The sequence below is a fragment of the Tursiops truncatus genome, chromosome 16, assembly GCF_011762595.2.
Source record: "Tursiops truncatus isolate mTurTru1 chromosome 16, mTurTru1.mat.Y, whole genome shotgun sequence".
Taxonomy (NCBI): domain Eukaryota; kingdom Metazoa; phylum Chordata; class Mammalia; order Artiodactyla; family Delphinidae; genus Tursiops; species Tursiops truncatus.
Genome location: NC_047049.1, coordinates 72,361,552 through 72,378,757, shown reverse-complemented (window position 1 = coordinate 72,378,757; position 17,206 = coordinate 72,361,552). Strand labels below are relative to the sequence as shown.

The following is a 17,206-nucleotide window of genomic DNA, read 5'->3' as shown; positions in this document are numbered from 1 at the left end:
ATGAGTTTTAGCTCCAAACCTGCATGAGGGTGGGCTCATGGTGAGTTAGGAATTATCAGGGGAGATTTTTTTCTTTTGTTCTGCTTCATCTAGAGCTAAGGCTGAAATAGCCTTAGCTCTATAGTGTTCCCATTACCCCATCCTCTTATGAATTTTTTTCCTGTTTATCCACTGACCTCATTATCTTTTAGGGGCTCCTGAATTTATATGGTGGTCTATAATACAACCTCTTACATTGCAGTGGTCTCAGGATTTGTCTTTTGCCACTTGAGCTTAGGCCATTAAACCCAAACTGTCATCTACTAGAGACTTGTAAAATGACCCTCAGTGAAAGGTGGTTCCAGTGCTTACTTTCTTCTTTGGACTTGTACTTTCTTGTTATTTCTTCCTCTTTCTCACCAGTTCTGCTATGTATTTAAAAATAAGAATTTTATATTTTAGAAAAAGTTTTCAGGTGTTCTGTACTTGGGGATCCTGTCTGGAATCCAGATTGCCTTAGGGCCAAAAATAGATTTCCTGTGTCCAGGCAACAACTTGCCATCCCAGTTAAGAGGAAACACTGCCCTTATTACCTTTCCCCTCCTCCACAAATTTTATTCATCCTCATCCTCTCCTCATTATCTTATCTATCCCAACTAATAAATAATAAGAGCTCCATTTATCTGAACGCTTGCTATGTGCCAGTCACTGCTGTAAGTTCCTTACAAGCTTTATTTCATTTAGAATTTAGAGTAGTCCTGTGATGTAGGTAAAGTTTCAATCTTTATCTTGTGGAAGAGGAGCCTGAGGTTCAGAAAAGTTAAGCTGTGTGCCCACAGACGTCTGTGTGCTTGTCCACCAAACTGTACTGTTTGTCATGACTGATAGGCAAACTGATGTGACATTCTCAATCAATGTTTTGAACTCAAATATGTTTAGGAAACGCAGTTAGTTAAAATTAAAGGGCCTTCTTTGCAGAGGAATCTCCGAGCCTTCAGTACGTTAAATGAGCGCAGTGAGTCGTTAAGGGAGTAATGTGGGTGGCTCTCCCCAGACCCCTCTGAGCACAGAACTCTTTTCCAGGGGAACATCTGCAGCAGGTGTCACAGAACACATTTTGGGAAATCTGGGTCTAAAATAATGAAATTTATCCCTCTCCTTCTGTACATTTAAGCATCAAAAATTTTGGAAACTTCAGAGAAAGATGAAAAAGTCTTTATAGTGACGATGATGATCCTCACGTACACCAAATGGAGGTACCTAGCTTGATCGTTCTTCTAATCAAGTAAAGACAAATCAAATCAGATTTGTCTTCAAGTGACTTTTCCAGTATTCAAAACTAGCCTCACATGACTTATCACCAAGGGCATTCAAAGGACTATGTCACAATATATACACTACCAAATGTAAAGTAGATAGCTAGTGGGAAGCAGCCGCATAGCACAGGGAGATCAGCTCGGTGCTTTGCGATGACCTAGAGGAGTGGGATAGGGAGGGTGGGAGGGAGGCTCAAGAAGGGGGTGATATGGGGACATATGTATGCATATGGCCGATTCACTTTGTTGTACAACAGAAGCTAACACAGTATTGTGAAGCAATTAGACTCCAATAAAGATCTATTAAAAAAAAAGACTATGTCACAGTCTACAGGGACTTAGTTATCAATGGGGATTTGCCAACTCCCTACTATATGGACAGCGTTGTTGGCACAGATGTGAGCGTCAGAGAGATATTAAAGGGGCAACCCTCACTGGGAGTTGTATGTTCAGCGATACTAAAAGCCCAGCAGTCTCACCAAAGGAATACACAAAAGTGTTAACAGTGATTATGATTGTTATTTTTCTTTAAATGTATCTGTATTTTTAAGTGGCTACAATATTATTTTTATAATAAGAAAAGTACTTTTTAATTGAGATGTAATTGACATATAACATTATGTTAGTTTCAGCTGTACAACATAATGATTTTAGAAAAGTATTTTTTAAAAAGGAATCTTGTAACCACTTAAAAGGGCAAATGCATTTTAAAAATTTCAGAATCTGAAACTCAGGGAGGAAAGTGACTTTTCCCAAGTCATGCAGTCTGTCAGAGGTCAAATTGGAATTCTTAACTCCCTGGTCAGGACACTCCTCAGGATACTCTAAATGACCCCATAGTCACCCAGGGTGAGGCAGTGCCGGGACTGCCCCTCCTCAGGAAAGGAGTCCCCCAAAGAAGAAAAACATGTATCTTCTGGGTGGATGGGTTCCCTCCCTCCCTCCCTCTCTGGGCAAACAGGAAGCATACTGCCAATTCCACGGATTCTCTTGTCCATGCTTCAGGGTTGCGACCATTTTTCTCGCCAGAGGGGTGTCATGAAAGGAAGGAGAAGGGTTTGCATTAGGAGTGTGGGAGAATTCGTCTCTCTCTCCAGGACGCCATCCTATAATCCGCGGAGCTGCTGTTTTTTTTCCCAGGCTGTTTATTCCTGTTGAGCACCCCCGGAAGACGTGGAGAAAGAATGTTACTTGGCTTCCCCTCTAGGGAGGAGTGGCTGGAGCCACCTAATGTGAACGTTTGGGGAATCTTTGGTTGCTGAGGTTGAGAGATTGGGAGGTCTGTGGTGATTCTGGAACTCATTTTACAAAATAGACAATGAAGTAATTGATTGATTCACTGTTTTCCATTAAGACTGCATTTTTGTGGTTTTTCTTGTGGAAATAAGAGCTCAGAGGGATGATGGTATAACATTGGAGAAAGGATGTTGGAACCTCACATACCTGTATTTGCCTTCCCGTACAACTTGAGCAGTGGAAGTTGGAAAGTGGGTGATGAAATGAGGACTGAGAGCATAGATCCTCTCACAGTGGCATAGAACTGGAAGGAGTACCCAGAAAGCCTTGGTGTCTCCTCAGTTTTCACATGGGGAAACTAAATTTTACAGAAGAGGCAATGGTAGATATTTAAGCATCCATTGAATATCTAGTATGTACTAGAGACTGAGCTAGGCATTGAAGGAAGATCAAAAACCAATATAGATGAGTCCCTGCCCTCTGCAATCTAGAGACCCAGGAGGCGAAATGACAAAACAAACCCCAAACCAGAATCTAGATCTTTTAGGTCCCAATTGGTGATCTTTCTTACATTTTCCATCTATTATACTTTAGGCACCTAAGTCTTCAATATGATTTTGGGCAACTCACTAAACATACGCAGGCTTCAGTTTTGCTAACATACGAAAAGAAACTTACACATTTATTCGTTCATTATTAATTTATCAAATATTTACTGAGAACCATCTATATCCTAGGTGTATAGAACTCAGAATAGGATCTCTCTTTTTTAACTTTTAATTTTATATTGGTGATTAACAATGTTGTGTTAGTTTCAGGTGTACAGCAAAGTGGTTCAGTTATACATATACATGTATCTAGAATAGGATCTTTTTTTAAAAATATTTATTTATTTATTTATTTGGCTGCGCCAGGTCTTTAGTTGAGGCATGCAGGATCTTTGTTGCCACATGTGTGATCTTTTAGTTGCGGCACGCGGGATCTTTGGTTGGGGTATGTGGAATCTAGTTCCCTGACCAGAGATTGAACCCAGGCCCACTGCATTGGGAGCGCACAGCCTTAACCGCCAGACCACCAGGGAAGCCCCTAGAATGGGATCTTTTTGCTGAGAGTTAATTTCCATCTGTCAGTGAGCAATTCTTTCCAAACAGTAACCAATAGGTAGCTGGAAATTCCAGAGTTGGCTTTATTTTCTTTTTGCCTTTCGAAGTTGTCTTACTCCTCCAAGTATCTGAATCCCAACTTGGATATCTTACTCCCTCTCTCTCTCTCCCTCCCTCCATTCTTTTCTCTCTTGTTTGTTTCTATCCATCCATCTTCCTTCTACCTGATGTGTAAAACAATACCAGTAAATTGATTTACAATAAAATTTCAAGGTCATAAAGCTGAACACTTGCACTGGCACAGTTTGCTGCTGCTCCACATTGTGACTTTTATTTATTATTCCTAAGTGAGAACTTCTCTTAAATCTCAAGATTTTATTTAACATAGGGAAGGTCAATACTGGATTATATCCACCACCCTATCAGGAAAACATGTTGCTGGCATTAATCCCAAAGAGGGCAAGGTTGAGGGAGAGAAAAAGGAAAAATGCAAAATGACATGACTGATTCTTGACAAGTCCAGATAAAAAGGAAGAAAAAAGCACTGGTCATTATCAGAGCAAATAGTGTTATCTCCCAAAGTACATAAGAATTTCCAATATTAACCAACCTGTACCCTTCAAAAGACATTTTCTCATAGCTGAAGAATCCCATTCATGTTGGCAGCGGATTAATAAAGGCAGGAATGTGTTTCCTTGGACCTCATTAAAATGGAGAATGTGTAGAAATAAGTGGTGCTCATCTGTTTGTTTTTTCAGTTCCCTTGCATGTACGTTTTTGTTTCAACTTTCAGGAGATTATTGGATAGTAGTTACCTGAAATTAGTAAGTTTATGGGCATAGTTCTAAACACTGCATAGTAGCCCTTTCAGGGTCTTATTTCAATAAGTAAACAAGGTGAATCTGCATACTTTTTTTTTTTTTTATTTTGCGGTACGCGGGCCTCTCACTGTTGTGGCCTCTCCCGTTGCGGAGCACAGGCTCCGGACGCGCAGGCTCAGCGGCCATGGCTCACAGGCCCAGCCGCTCCGCGGCATGTGGCATCTTCCCGGACCGGGGCACGAACCCGTGTCCCCTGCATCGGCAGGCGGACCCTCAACCACTGCACCACCAGGGAAGCCCTGCATACTTTTTTTGAAGATCATTGTTAATCAGCATAAAGACTGACCATGTCACTGAAGCATTCCTCCTGTTAAGCTGGTAGCTCTCCCAGGCACTCTGTGTCCATTCACTGCTCATGGTGTGTGTGTGTGTGTGTGTGTGTGTGTGTGTGTGTGTGTGTGTGTGTGTGTGTGTGTGTGTGTGTGTGTGTGTGTGTGTGTGTGTGTGTGTGTGTGTGTGTGTGTGTGTGTGTGTGTGTGTGTGTGTGTGTGTGTGTTTCAGAAGGCCCTGGGAGACCTCAGCAAGTACAGGTGATGGATCTGTGGTCTAATTGGTACAAAAGACGAGTCGTGACTGGAGAAGCACAATCTGTACCTCTCTTTTGGTAGGATCTTGATGCTGCTAGGACTTGGCTTTTCACAGGCTGGGAGCACTTTCCTGGAGACCAGTTATGTGCCATTTCAGGCATTTTCCTATGGGTGGGAAAAAATGGCAATGTTTTTAGTTTTAGTCTATCCAGAACAAGAGGATCACAGCCAAACAGTAGGCTGGGAAGAAAACTGTTCTCCAGAAAATCCCACTTGATACTCCATTTCACTGTTTTGTTTTGTTTTGACCTCGTGTCTGTACTTCTGTTTCTTCTATTGGGCTGGCCAAAACGTTTGTTTGGGTTTTTCCGTAAGGTCTCACCAAAAAAATTACAGAAAACCTGAACGAACTTTTTGGCCAACCCAATACAATACTGTGCTGCCCATTGCAAATGTAAGTGTTTTGCAGAGTGCCGCAGATAAGTGCTTTGTATCTCTTAGCCACAATTCTTTTTTTTTTTTTTTTTTTTTGCTGCACCACACAGCATGTGGGATCTTAGTTCCCCAGCCAGGGATCGAACATGTGCCCCCTGCGTTGGGAATGCAGAGTCTTAACCACTGGACCGCCAGGGAAGTCCCATAGTTATTATTATTATACTAGTTTTACTAGTTATTATTATATACTACTACCACACACCACCACTAATGATTGCTGCCACTCTTTTATAATTACTAGTCTGGGTCATCTCAATATTGTATTTGGACACTCAACAACTATAGTATTATTTTGAACCCCAGAAAATTATGTTTTAAAAGTCTGTCTTTGTGCTTCCCTGTGGCACAGTGGTTAAGAATCTGCCTGCCAGTGCAGGGGACACGGGTTTGAGCCCTGGTCTGGGAAGATCCCACATGCCGCGGAGCAACTAAGTCCGTGTGCCATAACTACTGAGCCTGCGCTCTAGGGCCCGCGAGCCACAACTGCTGAGCCTGCGTGCCACAACTACTGAAGCCTGCGTGCCTAGAGGCTGTGCTCTGCAACAAGAGAAGCCACCGCAGTGGGAAGCCCGAACACCACAACGAAGAGTAGCCCCCGCTTGCTGCAACTAGAGAAAGCCCACGTGTAGCAACGAAACCTAACGCAGCCAAAAATAAATAAAATAAATAAAATTTTTAAAAAAGCCTGTCTTTAAGTAACAGAAAATTCAGCTCAAATTGGTGTTAAAAAAAAAAAACCCACTAGAGTTGCACTGCTGGCAATACAGTGAACTCAGAGAACCTGAAATCTTCCCACTACAAACAAAAAGAAGTGCTGGATAATTTGTTTCTAGATTTTAAACCATGAATTCAATTTCTTAAATAGTTTTGGGCTATTCACATTATTTGTTTCATCATGGATAAGTTTTAGTATTTGTGGTTTTTGATGAACTGGTCATAGTATTTGTGGTTTTTGAGGAACTGGTCAGTTTCATCTAAGTTGTCAAATTTTTGTGTGTAGTGTTGCGCACAGTATTGCTTTATTTTTTCTTATGTGCAGGGTCTATAGTGATATTTTCTCTTCTATTCCCGATATCAGGATTTATGTCTTTTTTCTTTTTTTGTAGGTTTCGCTATAGGTTAATTTGTATTTTATCGAACAAGATTTTGGTTGTTTTGACTTTATTATTTTTCTTTTTTCAATTTTATTTACGTCTGCCTTTATGATTTCATTCTTTCTGCTTGCATTGGATTTAGTTTGCTCTTCTTTGTCTAGTTTCTTAAGGTCCTTTCTGTAAGCATTTAATGGTATAAATTTCACTTTAAGCATTGCTTTTAATCATCACACAAATTTTGATGTGTTGTATTTTCATTTTTGTTCAGTTTAAAATATTTTCTAATTTCCCGTGAGATTTATTTGATAAATGGGTTTATTTAGAAGGGTGTTTCAAATTTCCAAGTGTTAGGAGGTTTCCTGTTATCTTTCTATAATTATTTCTATTTTTATTCTGTTATAGTCAGAGAGCATACTTTATTTGATTTCAGTTCTTTTAAATGTGTTGCAATTTGCTTCATGACCAGAAATAGAGTCTGTCTTAGAAACTGTGCCACATGCACTTGAAAAAAATGTGTATTTTGCTGTTGGAGGCAGAAGATTCTAAAAATTTCAGTGAGATCCACTTGTTTGATGGTTTTCGGTTCGTCTACATCCTTGCTCATTTCCTATTAGTTCTATTGGTTACTGAGAGAGGCAAATTGAAGTCTTTAACTATACTTGTGGATTTGTCTATTTCTATCGTAGTTCCATCAGTTTTTGATTCATGCCTTTTGAAGTCCAGATAAAGGTACAAACATGTTTAGAATTGCTATGTCTTCTTGGTGAAATGAGCCTTTTATCATTATGGGGTGCCCTTCTTGATCCCTAGTAAATTATTTTGCTTTGCAGTTTACTTTTATATTAATGCAGCCACTCCAGCTTTCTTCTTTTTTTTTTTTTTTTTTTTTTTGCGGTACGCGGGCCTCTCACTGTTGTGGCCTCTCCCGTTGCGGAGCACAGGATCCGGAAGCGCAGGCTCAGCGGCCATGGCTTATGGGCCCAGCCGCTCCGCGGTATGTGGGATCTTCCCGGACCAGGGTACGAACCCGTGTCCCCTGCATCGGCAGGCGGACTCTCAACCACTGCACCACCAGGGAAGCCCCCAGCTTTCTTTTGATTAGCGTTTGCCTAGAACCTCTTTTTCCATCCTTTTTCTTTTAACCTGCCTATGTCATTACATTTGAAGTAAGTTTCTGAAAGACAGCATGGAGTTGGGTTATATTTTTTCATCTACTCTGACATTCTCTTTTTTTTAGTTAGTGTGTCTCAACTGAAGATGATTTTGTGGCATAGTTGTGACAACCCAAAATTTCTCCAGATACTGCCAAATCTCTCTCTCTCTCTCTCTCAATACTTCTCTCTCTCTCCTTCTCTGTCAGCTATCTACCTGTCTATCTATCTATCTATCTATCTATCTACCTGCCAAATGTCTCTTGATGGGTAAGATTGCTCCCAGCTGAGTGCCATTGCCCTGGAGACTTCAATACACATCCTTAATTCATTACAGTCTCCCTCGCCAGTACATTTCCTGGAGAATGTAAGAATCTTCTAACTTGATTCCATTTGCCACGTCCTACCTTTTGTGCTGTTGTTGTCATATATTTTATATTATATGTTTTAAACTCTAAAAGGTGTTACTATCACTGTTGATTTAAAGAGTTAGTATTCTTTTATGTTTTTCCACAAGTGTATACTCTTTTCAGTGCTTTTCATTTCCTCACAATTTTCTTTGTTTCTACCTGGGAAAATTTCCCATCTGTCTAAAGAAGTCTCTGTAGTACTTACATCAACGGTGTGCTGCTGGCAATAAATTTTCTTTGTTTTTGTTTGACAAAAATATTTTCAGTGGTAAATAATTCTAGATTGGCAGGGTTTTTTTTTTTCTTTCACCACTTTAAAGAAATTGTCTTCTGATTTCCATAGTGTGTTCTATGAGAAGGAAACGTTTTTTTCTCTACTTCTGTGTCTCAATTTCTGCTCTGCAAACCGGTTCATCTGTACCATTTTCTAGGTTCCACATATATGGGTTAATATACGATACTTGTTTTTCTCTTTCTGACTTACTTCACTCTGTATGACAGTCTCTAGATGCATCCACGTCTCTACAAATGACCCAATTTCATTCCTTTTTATGGCTGAGTAATATTCCATTGTATATATGGACATACTGTTTCTTTCCAGTTTAGTTTCTCTCTGTGGTTCAATAGTTGGTTGCATAGTTACTATTGATTGATCTTTGAATTCACCAATCCTGACTTTTATGTCCTGTTTGCTCTTAAGGCAACCCAATGAGTTCTTAAATCCAGAAATTCTATTTTTCAGTTCTAAAATATACATTTGTTTTATTTTGTGGATTCTGGTTCTCTCTTTAAATCCTTTGTCATTTCTTTTGTTTTCTTTAACATATTAGGCATACTTACTGTATTGTACTTTAATTATAAGTTCATTATCCTAATCCTCTGGGTTTGTGTTTATTTTATTTTATTTATTTCTTAAAATATTTATTTACTTATTTATTTGGTTGCACCAGCTCTTAGTTGAGTCAGGTGGGCTCCTCAGTTGTGGCTCGTGGGCCCCCCAGCTGCAGCACACCGGCTCCTTAGTTGTGGCATGTGAACTCCTAGTCGCAGCATGCATGTGGGATCTGGTTCCCTAACCAGGGATTGAACCAGGGCCCCCTGCATTGGGAGTATGGAGTCCTATCCACTGCACTACCAGGGAGGTCCCTATTTTATTTTTTGATTGTTGATCACTATTCCTGCTTTTTTCAATATATGATACATTTCGACTGTATGCTGGGCATTGTGTATAAAAGAACAGCAGACCCTTCTGATGATATCTTTCACTAGAGAGGTATCTCCTTTTTTCTTTTTTAGGAAAGTAAGGCCAGGGGCTAATTACCTCAATTCAGTCATAGACTGAGTTGCGGTAGGGCTGGATTTACAATTTTAGCAAGATTCTATCAGTCCCTGGTTTTTCTCTGTCCTTTAGGACAGGCTTTTGATTGAGAGCCTGGAGTATCTATGTCTTCCCAGCCCTAAGAAGGGCTTTTCCCTCTGGACTTTTACTTCATCCAATTCTCCACAGCTCTTTGATGCCTTTAACATGTTTCTTTCCATTTATTCATTTGTTTTCAGTCGTTGCAGCAAGAGCTTTGACCTCCTGTGACCTCTCCTACATTGTAACCAGGAGCAGAAGTGTCTCTAACCTGTTATTCTTACTAATAGTATCACAACAAATAATCTTATAATGCTTCATTTCATACAAATGTGGTACAGCTATAGAACAAATTCTTAGATCAACGACATGTACAGTTCATAATTTTAATAGACATTTAGAAATCCTCTCCTTAGAGACTGTACCAATTTACACTTCCACCAGCAATATATGAAAGTGCCTGTTTCACAGCACCGTTACCAATGCTGTGTGTTAACTTTACAGGTCTTTGTGCACAAAATGACATAACCAGAGCTTTGCATTAAGAAGGTTAATTCAGTGACAGTTTGTTAGATGGATAGGAAAAGGCTGAGGACAAAGTTTACTTACCCCATAGTTTCATTTTGTTTCTAATGATCTACCAAGTGAAAGCCGACTGTATTCATGCTTGAACACATTCCCAAACTTTTCCTATCAGGCTTCTTTATAGCTGAAGAGTTCATGGCTCAAAGTCTTTTCATGGACTCAATACAAATGTTAGGAGATTTTTTAATGGCTGCGGTATAGTACATCTGTTTGTCACGCCAATCTCAGCATTGGAGTCGGGAACAACCAGTTTTGTGATTCAAGAATAGAAGGGACAGAGATGACTGTGGTTTCCCCTTAGGGCTCTAGCAGAGGAGACAATCTAGGGACAGTAAAGACATGAGATGATGTCTCTGTTAAGAAGAAATCTGCTCCTGCCTCATTCTTGGCCCAAACAGCCATAAGCCTGATAAAACAATATTGCATGTTAGTTTCAGGAATGTAACTCAGCCATTTCAGTGTTTCCTTTCTGGGTCTCTGTGGACTTCTAACCCTCACTTTAACAGTAAGGCTATATTATCCTCATTTTCTCCTGCCATCACTCAGCTGTTTTTCTTTCTCCTGCGTTCAGTGAGTCATTTCCTCAAGTCTTCCCTGGTTTGGCTTCAAAAATTTAGGATAATCATCAAGAGCTGTCCTCTTCTTCCCTTCAGGCTTAAATTCCTCTCAGTGTTCGAGACCTTTCGCTTCCCAGTGTGTGAGGTGGGTGGGCTCCAGCTAATATCCTTCCTTAAATCTTAGTATGTGTGCTAGAGAGAGCCCCACAGAATGATCGTAAGAAAGAGGTAACAAAATGAATGTTACAGAGAGAGAGAGAGAGAGGCAGACCCATGCCTCATCCAAATTGCTGATATAGATGCATTGTTAAAATATATAAACTACTGGAAGTTTCCTTCAGAATAACATGGAAACATTAAACGCTTTGTGAGAAACTTCACACAGTTTCTATTCTGCCTTTTAGGTATTTATATTCTTTTATCTGATGTTGTTAAGCACACTTGAGTCCTTAAGTGAGATGGATCTGGGTTCAAATACAGAAAATACCACCTCCTAGCTGTCTGACCATTGGCAGGTTATTTGACCTGCCTGTGTTTTTCATTTTTTTATCGGAAAACATGGAGAGCATATAGTATCCATCTCACGGGACCGGTGGAGCAATTAAGTGAGGAAAGTCACATAGGAAGTGCTTTATAAATTGTAGCCATGATTACTATCACTCCTGTGGGAATTTAATTGATGCCCACTATTTGCTCATATGTTTTTCTGGGATGTTCACATGGTGTTTAATAAATAACTAGGTCTAGATCAGGTGTTGAAAAACTGCAACCTACTGGCCAAGTCTGGCCCACACCTTGTATTTGTAAATAAAGTTTTATTGGAATAAAGCCATATCCATGTGTTTATATATTGTCTATGGCTGCTTTTGTTCTACAGTGGCAGAGTTGAGTATTACAACAGAGACCATATGGCCCTCGACACCAAAAATATTCACTAGATGGCCCTTTGCCAAGCCCTGGTCTAGATAGTCATATTTTAAGTGTCTTAAGGTATATAAATAAATAGATGTGGACAAATTTGTAATTCTGTGTCTCAGTTTCTCTAACTGAAAAATGCATATATTAGGTAAGATGACTCCTAAATAGGATCTTTCTAGAACTATTCAGTTATCATTGTAACTTGTGGAATCTGGGAATTTGCAGTTGGTTTGTTCTTTCTGGTGGGCTCTTCTATAAGCTGTAAGGAGAGAGAAAAAGCAGAAGACAACCCTCAGTGACTCAGATGTCAAATATCACCGTGAATCACGAGAAGCGATTTATCAGAGAGGGGGAGGGCACTCTTGTGAGGCTTTTACTTTTCTCTCTCTGCTGCCAGGTGCAGGAGATCTTGGTAACCACTGGGCCCCTTCCTGGCTGATTTAACAATTTCGCCAATTCTTTGGTTTCAAAACACCCCCTTCTTCTGTCTCCTCACTGCCTGCCCTCCGTAACACTTCCTCTGCAGGCTGGCCCCTGACTTTTTGTCTTCCTCTAGCCTGACTTATTCTCCAATGGTTTCTCAGCCCTTGGTTCTCCACTCCCTCCCCCAAATGTGATGAAGGCGGGCTGCCAAGTCTCCTGGCCTCCCTCAGCTATGCCAACGGTCCTGCCTCCAGCAGGGCCTCCAGCTCAGGCCCTGAACTTCCAGCAGCAGGGGGACCAGCAAGTCCTATGAAAGGGAAATACCACCAACCAGTAATCTTGTGTCCTTTGAACTTTTGGATTGGGAAGCAGGGAAGGCTGGGAGATGTTTGACGATTTCCATTGAGCACCTAGGGAACAGCCTTAGACAGTGAGTCATGACCCCGTCTCAGCTCTGCCCCAAACCCAGTGCGAAGTCTTTGGGCTAGTCCCTTAGCTTCCCTGAGTCTCAGTTTCTCTGTGTAAAATGAAAACAGTTCCTTTCCTGCTCTCCTCACAGGGCTTTATGCTGGTCACATGTATGTGAAAGAGCTTTCTTTTTTTCTTTTTAAAATAAATGTTTGATTTATATTTTTTCCATTTCAAAATTACCTCATGCTCAATGGAATATTATTCAGCCATCAAAAGGAATGAAATAATGCCATTTGCAGCAACATAACCTAGAGATTATCATACTAAGTGAAGTAAGTCAGAAAGAGAAAGACAAATACCATATGATATTACTTATATGTGGAATCTAAAATACGAAACATATCAACATATCTGTGAAACAAAAATAGACTCACAGACATAGAGAACAGACTTGTGGTTGCCAAGGGGGAGGGGGTGGGGGAGGGAAGGAGTGGGAGTTTGGAATTAGCAGAGGGAAACTATTACATATAGGATGGATAAACAACAAGCTTCTACTGTATAGCACAGGGAACTATATTCAGTATTCTGTGACAAACCATAATGGAAAAAAATATGAAAAAAAATTGCCTGATGATTATGTGCTATAAGAACATGTGTCATTTTATGGCCACCCAGCAGCATACACACCCTTCATTACACAGCCTGATTTCCTCTGGGAGAGTCAGCCTACAACCATTGTGTATCATCTTGATGAGATTAAAAAAGTTCAGCTGCCTGTGCTCTGAGGGCTCAGATTCTTTCTTTCTTTCTTTTTTTTTTTAAATTTTTATTGGAGTATAGTTGATTTACAACATTGTGTTAGTTTCAGATGTACAGCAAAGTGATTCAGTTATACATATACCTATTATCCACTCTTTTTTAGATTCTTTTCCCATATAGGCCATTACAGAGTAGTGAGTAGTGTTCCCTGTGCTATACAGTAGGTCCTTATTATATCTGTTTTTTATATAGTTGTGTGTATATGTCAATCCCAATCTCTCAATTTATCCCTCCCCCCTTTCCCCACTGGTAACCATAAGTTTGTTCTCTACATCTGTGACTCTATTTCTGTTTTGTAAATAAGTTCATTTGTATCATTTTTTTAGATTCCACACATAAGTGATATCATATGATATTTGTCTTTGTCTGTCTGACTACTTCACTTAGTATGATCATCTCTAGGTCCATCCATGTTGCTGCAAATGGCATTGTTTTGTTCTTTCTGATGGCTGAGTAGTATTCCATTGTATGTATGTACCACATCTTCTTTATCCACTCCTCTGCCAATGGGCATGTAAGTTGCTTCCATGTCCTGGCTGTTGTAACTAGTGCTGCTGTGAACATTGGGGTGCAGATTGTTTCTTTCCTGCCTCCTGTGGCCAGAAGGTGGGCTGTGGCTTCAGCTCAGCCCATAGAAGCTCTCTGCTGGGACTTTGATTTTGAATGTGTGAAATTGGTCAGTGAAGGGATTGGCATTCTTTTATCAGGGCAGCAATGTCTCTACCAGGCTGCTCCACTACAAGACCAGTCCTGTAATTCCTGCTTTCTAGCACCTGAAGCTAAAGTGGTTTCTGCCTATTTCTGGTTGGAGGCCTAGCTCTCCAACTTCCCTGCATTATTTTCAATAAATTTTGTTTAAGTTGGTCAAAATTTATTTCTGTTACCTGTAATCAAAACCCCCAAATGACACACATGTTGAGAACCATTTATGGAGCACTTATTATATGTAGGGCCATGTACTTAGGGCTCTGCATCCATTATTTAAATTAATCTTCCTAAGAACTGGACATTATTATTTCTACATAACATAGGAAACTGAGGGTTTGTGAGGCTGAATAACCTACGCACGTTTGTGTAAGGAGCAAGTGACAGAACTGGGAACCAAGGAACCAACGTTTGAACCAAGATGTCTTTGACTCTAAACATTTTAAACTTTATACTATGTGAAAATGGTATAATAGCGAGAGTCTTGTTTTGTAACCTGTGTTTTTGGTTTAGAAATTTATTATGAACTTCTCCATGTCAATAATATTCTTGAACAATATGACAATAATGGCTACCTAATAATCCGTTGTTTGGATTCACTAACACTTACCTAACCAAATTCATATTGATTGAATTATAAAATGCACTTCATGAATATTCTTAAACTTTACTTTTCTACCTATCTCAGATTTTCTCCTTAAAATAAGATCTTAGATATGAAACTTCTGGGTTTAAAATTCCTGCATAATATTAAGGTTTTTGATGTATATTGACACAGTGCCCATCAGAGAAATCTTATCAAGTTTTGTTCCCATTAAGCAGTGTGTTTGGGTACCAACGAAAGGGTTTTTCAATGGGGAAAATTGCTAAAAAGTTACAAAGAGCTCATAAATTAATGCCCCTCTTATTTAAAAAAAAAGGTAAAATGCACTTCTAAGTTATATCTACCACAGGGAAATAATATAGCAATAAAAATAAATAAGGATGCAAATTAAGGTACAACCCGAAATGCAATTAGTATTCAAAGTGTCGGCATTGGGTTCCTATACAGATCCTTGGAGAAAGGAAATTAATTTTGAGGGGTTTTTTAAAGGAGCGAAATCAAAGAGGGAAACAGGAGGATGATCATGATGCTGACGATGATAGAGGGGAGGAGGGAGAGGCGGATGGTCATAGTAGCTGCTTAGATTTTCTTTATTTCTGAGGCTTTGCATCTGCATTCCTGCAGGAGACAAAGGAAAGTGAGGTTTCTCAGACTTTTGGTAGCCCCTGTGGTAAGAAGGCCACCCAGACTTACATATTTGAGGCAATAAATGGTGATCAAACAGTATGACTTAAAGGGAACAAAACTCTTCTTCTCCATATACCACCCTTTTTATTCCTCAATAAATACACATTGGTTTCTTTTGTAAGAACGCCTACATTAAGATGAAAAGCTGACATCTGAAAATTTTATTGCCCATCATGAAAACTCTAGCTGTAATTACGTCATAAATTTTATTCCAATCATTTAACAAGACCTAAGAGAATGAGATACAGGACTGAATTATTTTCAAAGGGACAGGGGAGCTAGAAAAGTTAAAAATTATCATAATGAGGAGGAAGAGATACTTCTAGGAAGTTCTGGAGACATTTGGGAAACAGATGGGAGCTTGAGGCTTCAGGGAGCCTGGAGTGAGGGTATGAAGAGCCATCAATAGATAGGAAGTGGGATGTATCACAGGGAGAAATAAGAATGAACTTTGCACTATTTGATAGAGTAGTACAGGTATGTTGTAGCAAATGCTAGTAATATGTCAGGGTTTAACGTGAGAAGTGAGTCTCCCAGCACCTCAGTGTATTTCATAGATTTTAGGATCCAGCCGAATATCTTTGAAAGTGGGATGCATCTTACAATCAATGGTGCATATTAAAATCTATGATGTCTTCAGCTTGTGTGTGTGTGCATGTGTGTGTGTGTGAGAGAGAGAGAGAGAGAGAGAGAGAGAGAGAGAGAGTGAGAGAGAGAATACTCTTCATAACAGGAAATGTCTGACAGAATATATATTGACTACTTATTCCATTTACATTAATAGTTGCTGTCCGCTTAGGTTTCATTTATTCTTTTTTTTTGAGAAAGGACCTTATAGTTCTGAACCTGGTGTCTTCATTCTACCAAAGAGGAAATGGCTCTGAGGTATTAGGTGACTTTGTCCCTATCACATGTGTTTTGCGAGCAGTGGTCTGAGTGAGCATTCAGAGCATCACTTCTCAAAAATGACTTTTGAATTACAGGGGGTTGGGAGCCCCAAGCAATCCGATCTGTTTGGAGCTGGAAGGACCAAGAGTGGTGAGGGCTGTGCTGTGTGGAAAGTGCTCCTTGATAGCAGCAAACCACGGAAGGGGAGGGAGATGAAGACACTGATCATGGCCTGGGGCAGTCGGTAAGTATGAGAGTGGTGGGACTTCCCTGGTGGCACAGTGGGCAAGAATCTGCCTGCCAATGCAGGGGAGATGGGTTTGATCCCTGGTCCGGGAAGATCCCACATTCCGCGGAGCAACTAAACCCGTGCGCCACAACTACCGAGCCTACGCTCTAGAGCCTGCGAACCACAGCTACTGAGCCCACATGTCACAACTACTGAAGCCCGGGTGCATAGCGCCCATGCTCCACAAGAGAAGCCACCACAATGAGAAGCCCCTGCACCGCAACGAAGAGTAGCCCCCGCTTGACACAACTAGAGAAAACCTGCACACAGTAACAAAGACCCAACGCAGCCAAAAAAAAAAAAAAGAGTGGTTCCGTTTTACTGACTTTTTCTCCTTCCTCCCTCCCTCCCTCCCTCCCTGCCTTCCTTCCTTCCTTCCTTCCCTCCCTTCCCTCGCTTCCTCCCTCCCTTCTCCATCCCCCTCACTTTAAAAGGCTGTGAGGCATGATAAGATAGTGAGTTCATTTATCCCTTTGAATGAGGAGGGTGCCTCTTGCCTTCTTGGCCATGGAAGAGACACCTGTTCTGTGTTCTCTCCCTAACTTATGGGAATCAGAGTTGCACTTGTTATTTAAGTATAGATTTGTGTTCAGGTGGGCCTGGACGAAGCAGACTGGTCACATTTTTCCCTCCTGAAGGCCCTAAAATTGTCTCACCTCATTTTTAGCCCCCTTACTGATATTGTACACTCCCTTCCCACAATTTTCTCTCTCTCCAATTAAATGATATTCTGACCATCCTCAGGTCTAATTGGGACACAGCTGAGTAGTA

The 17,206-nt window shown here is 40.4% G+C and overlaps 1 protein-coding gene across 10 annotated transcripts in view; it reads left to right on the top strand.

Annotated features, from left to right (window-relative positions):
* The window catches only part of LOC109550124 (uncharacterized), a 99,718-nt gene that overhangs the window by 66,064 nt on the left and 16,448 nt on the right, over positions 1 to 17,206 (top strand). For 4 of the 10 annotated variants that reach the window (XR_012326643.1, XR_012326641.1, XR_002176497.3 and 1 more), the window contains one exon: positions 16,242 to 16,390. The exons of 5 other annotated variants lie outside the window; for them this stretch is intronic. Coding sequence is in view for 1 of the 5 variants with exons in the window: in XM_073793583.1 (XP_073649684.1) it covers positions 16,242 to 16,390 (149 nt within the window). In the remaining 4 variants the exon portion in view is untranslated. Of the gene's footprint in view, positions 1 to 12,983; positions 16,144 to 16,241; positions 16,391 to 17,206 lie in introns of those variants that run through there. One more of the 10 variants, XR_012326646.1, reaches the window with a different exon arrangement.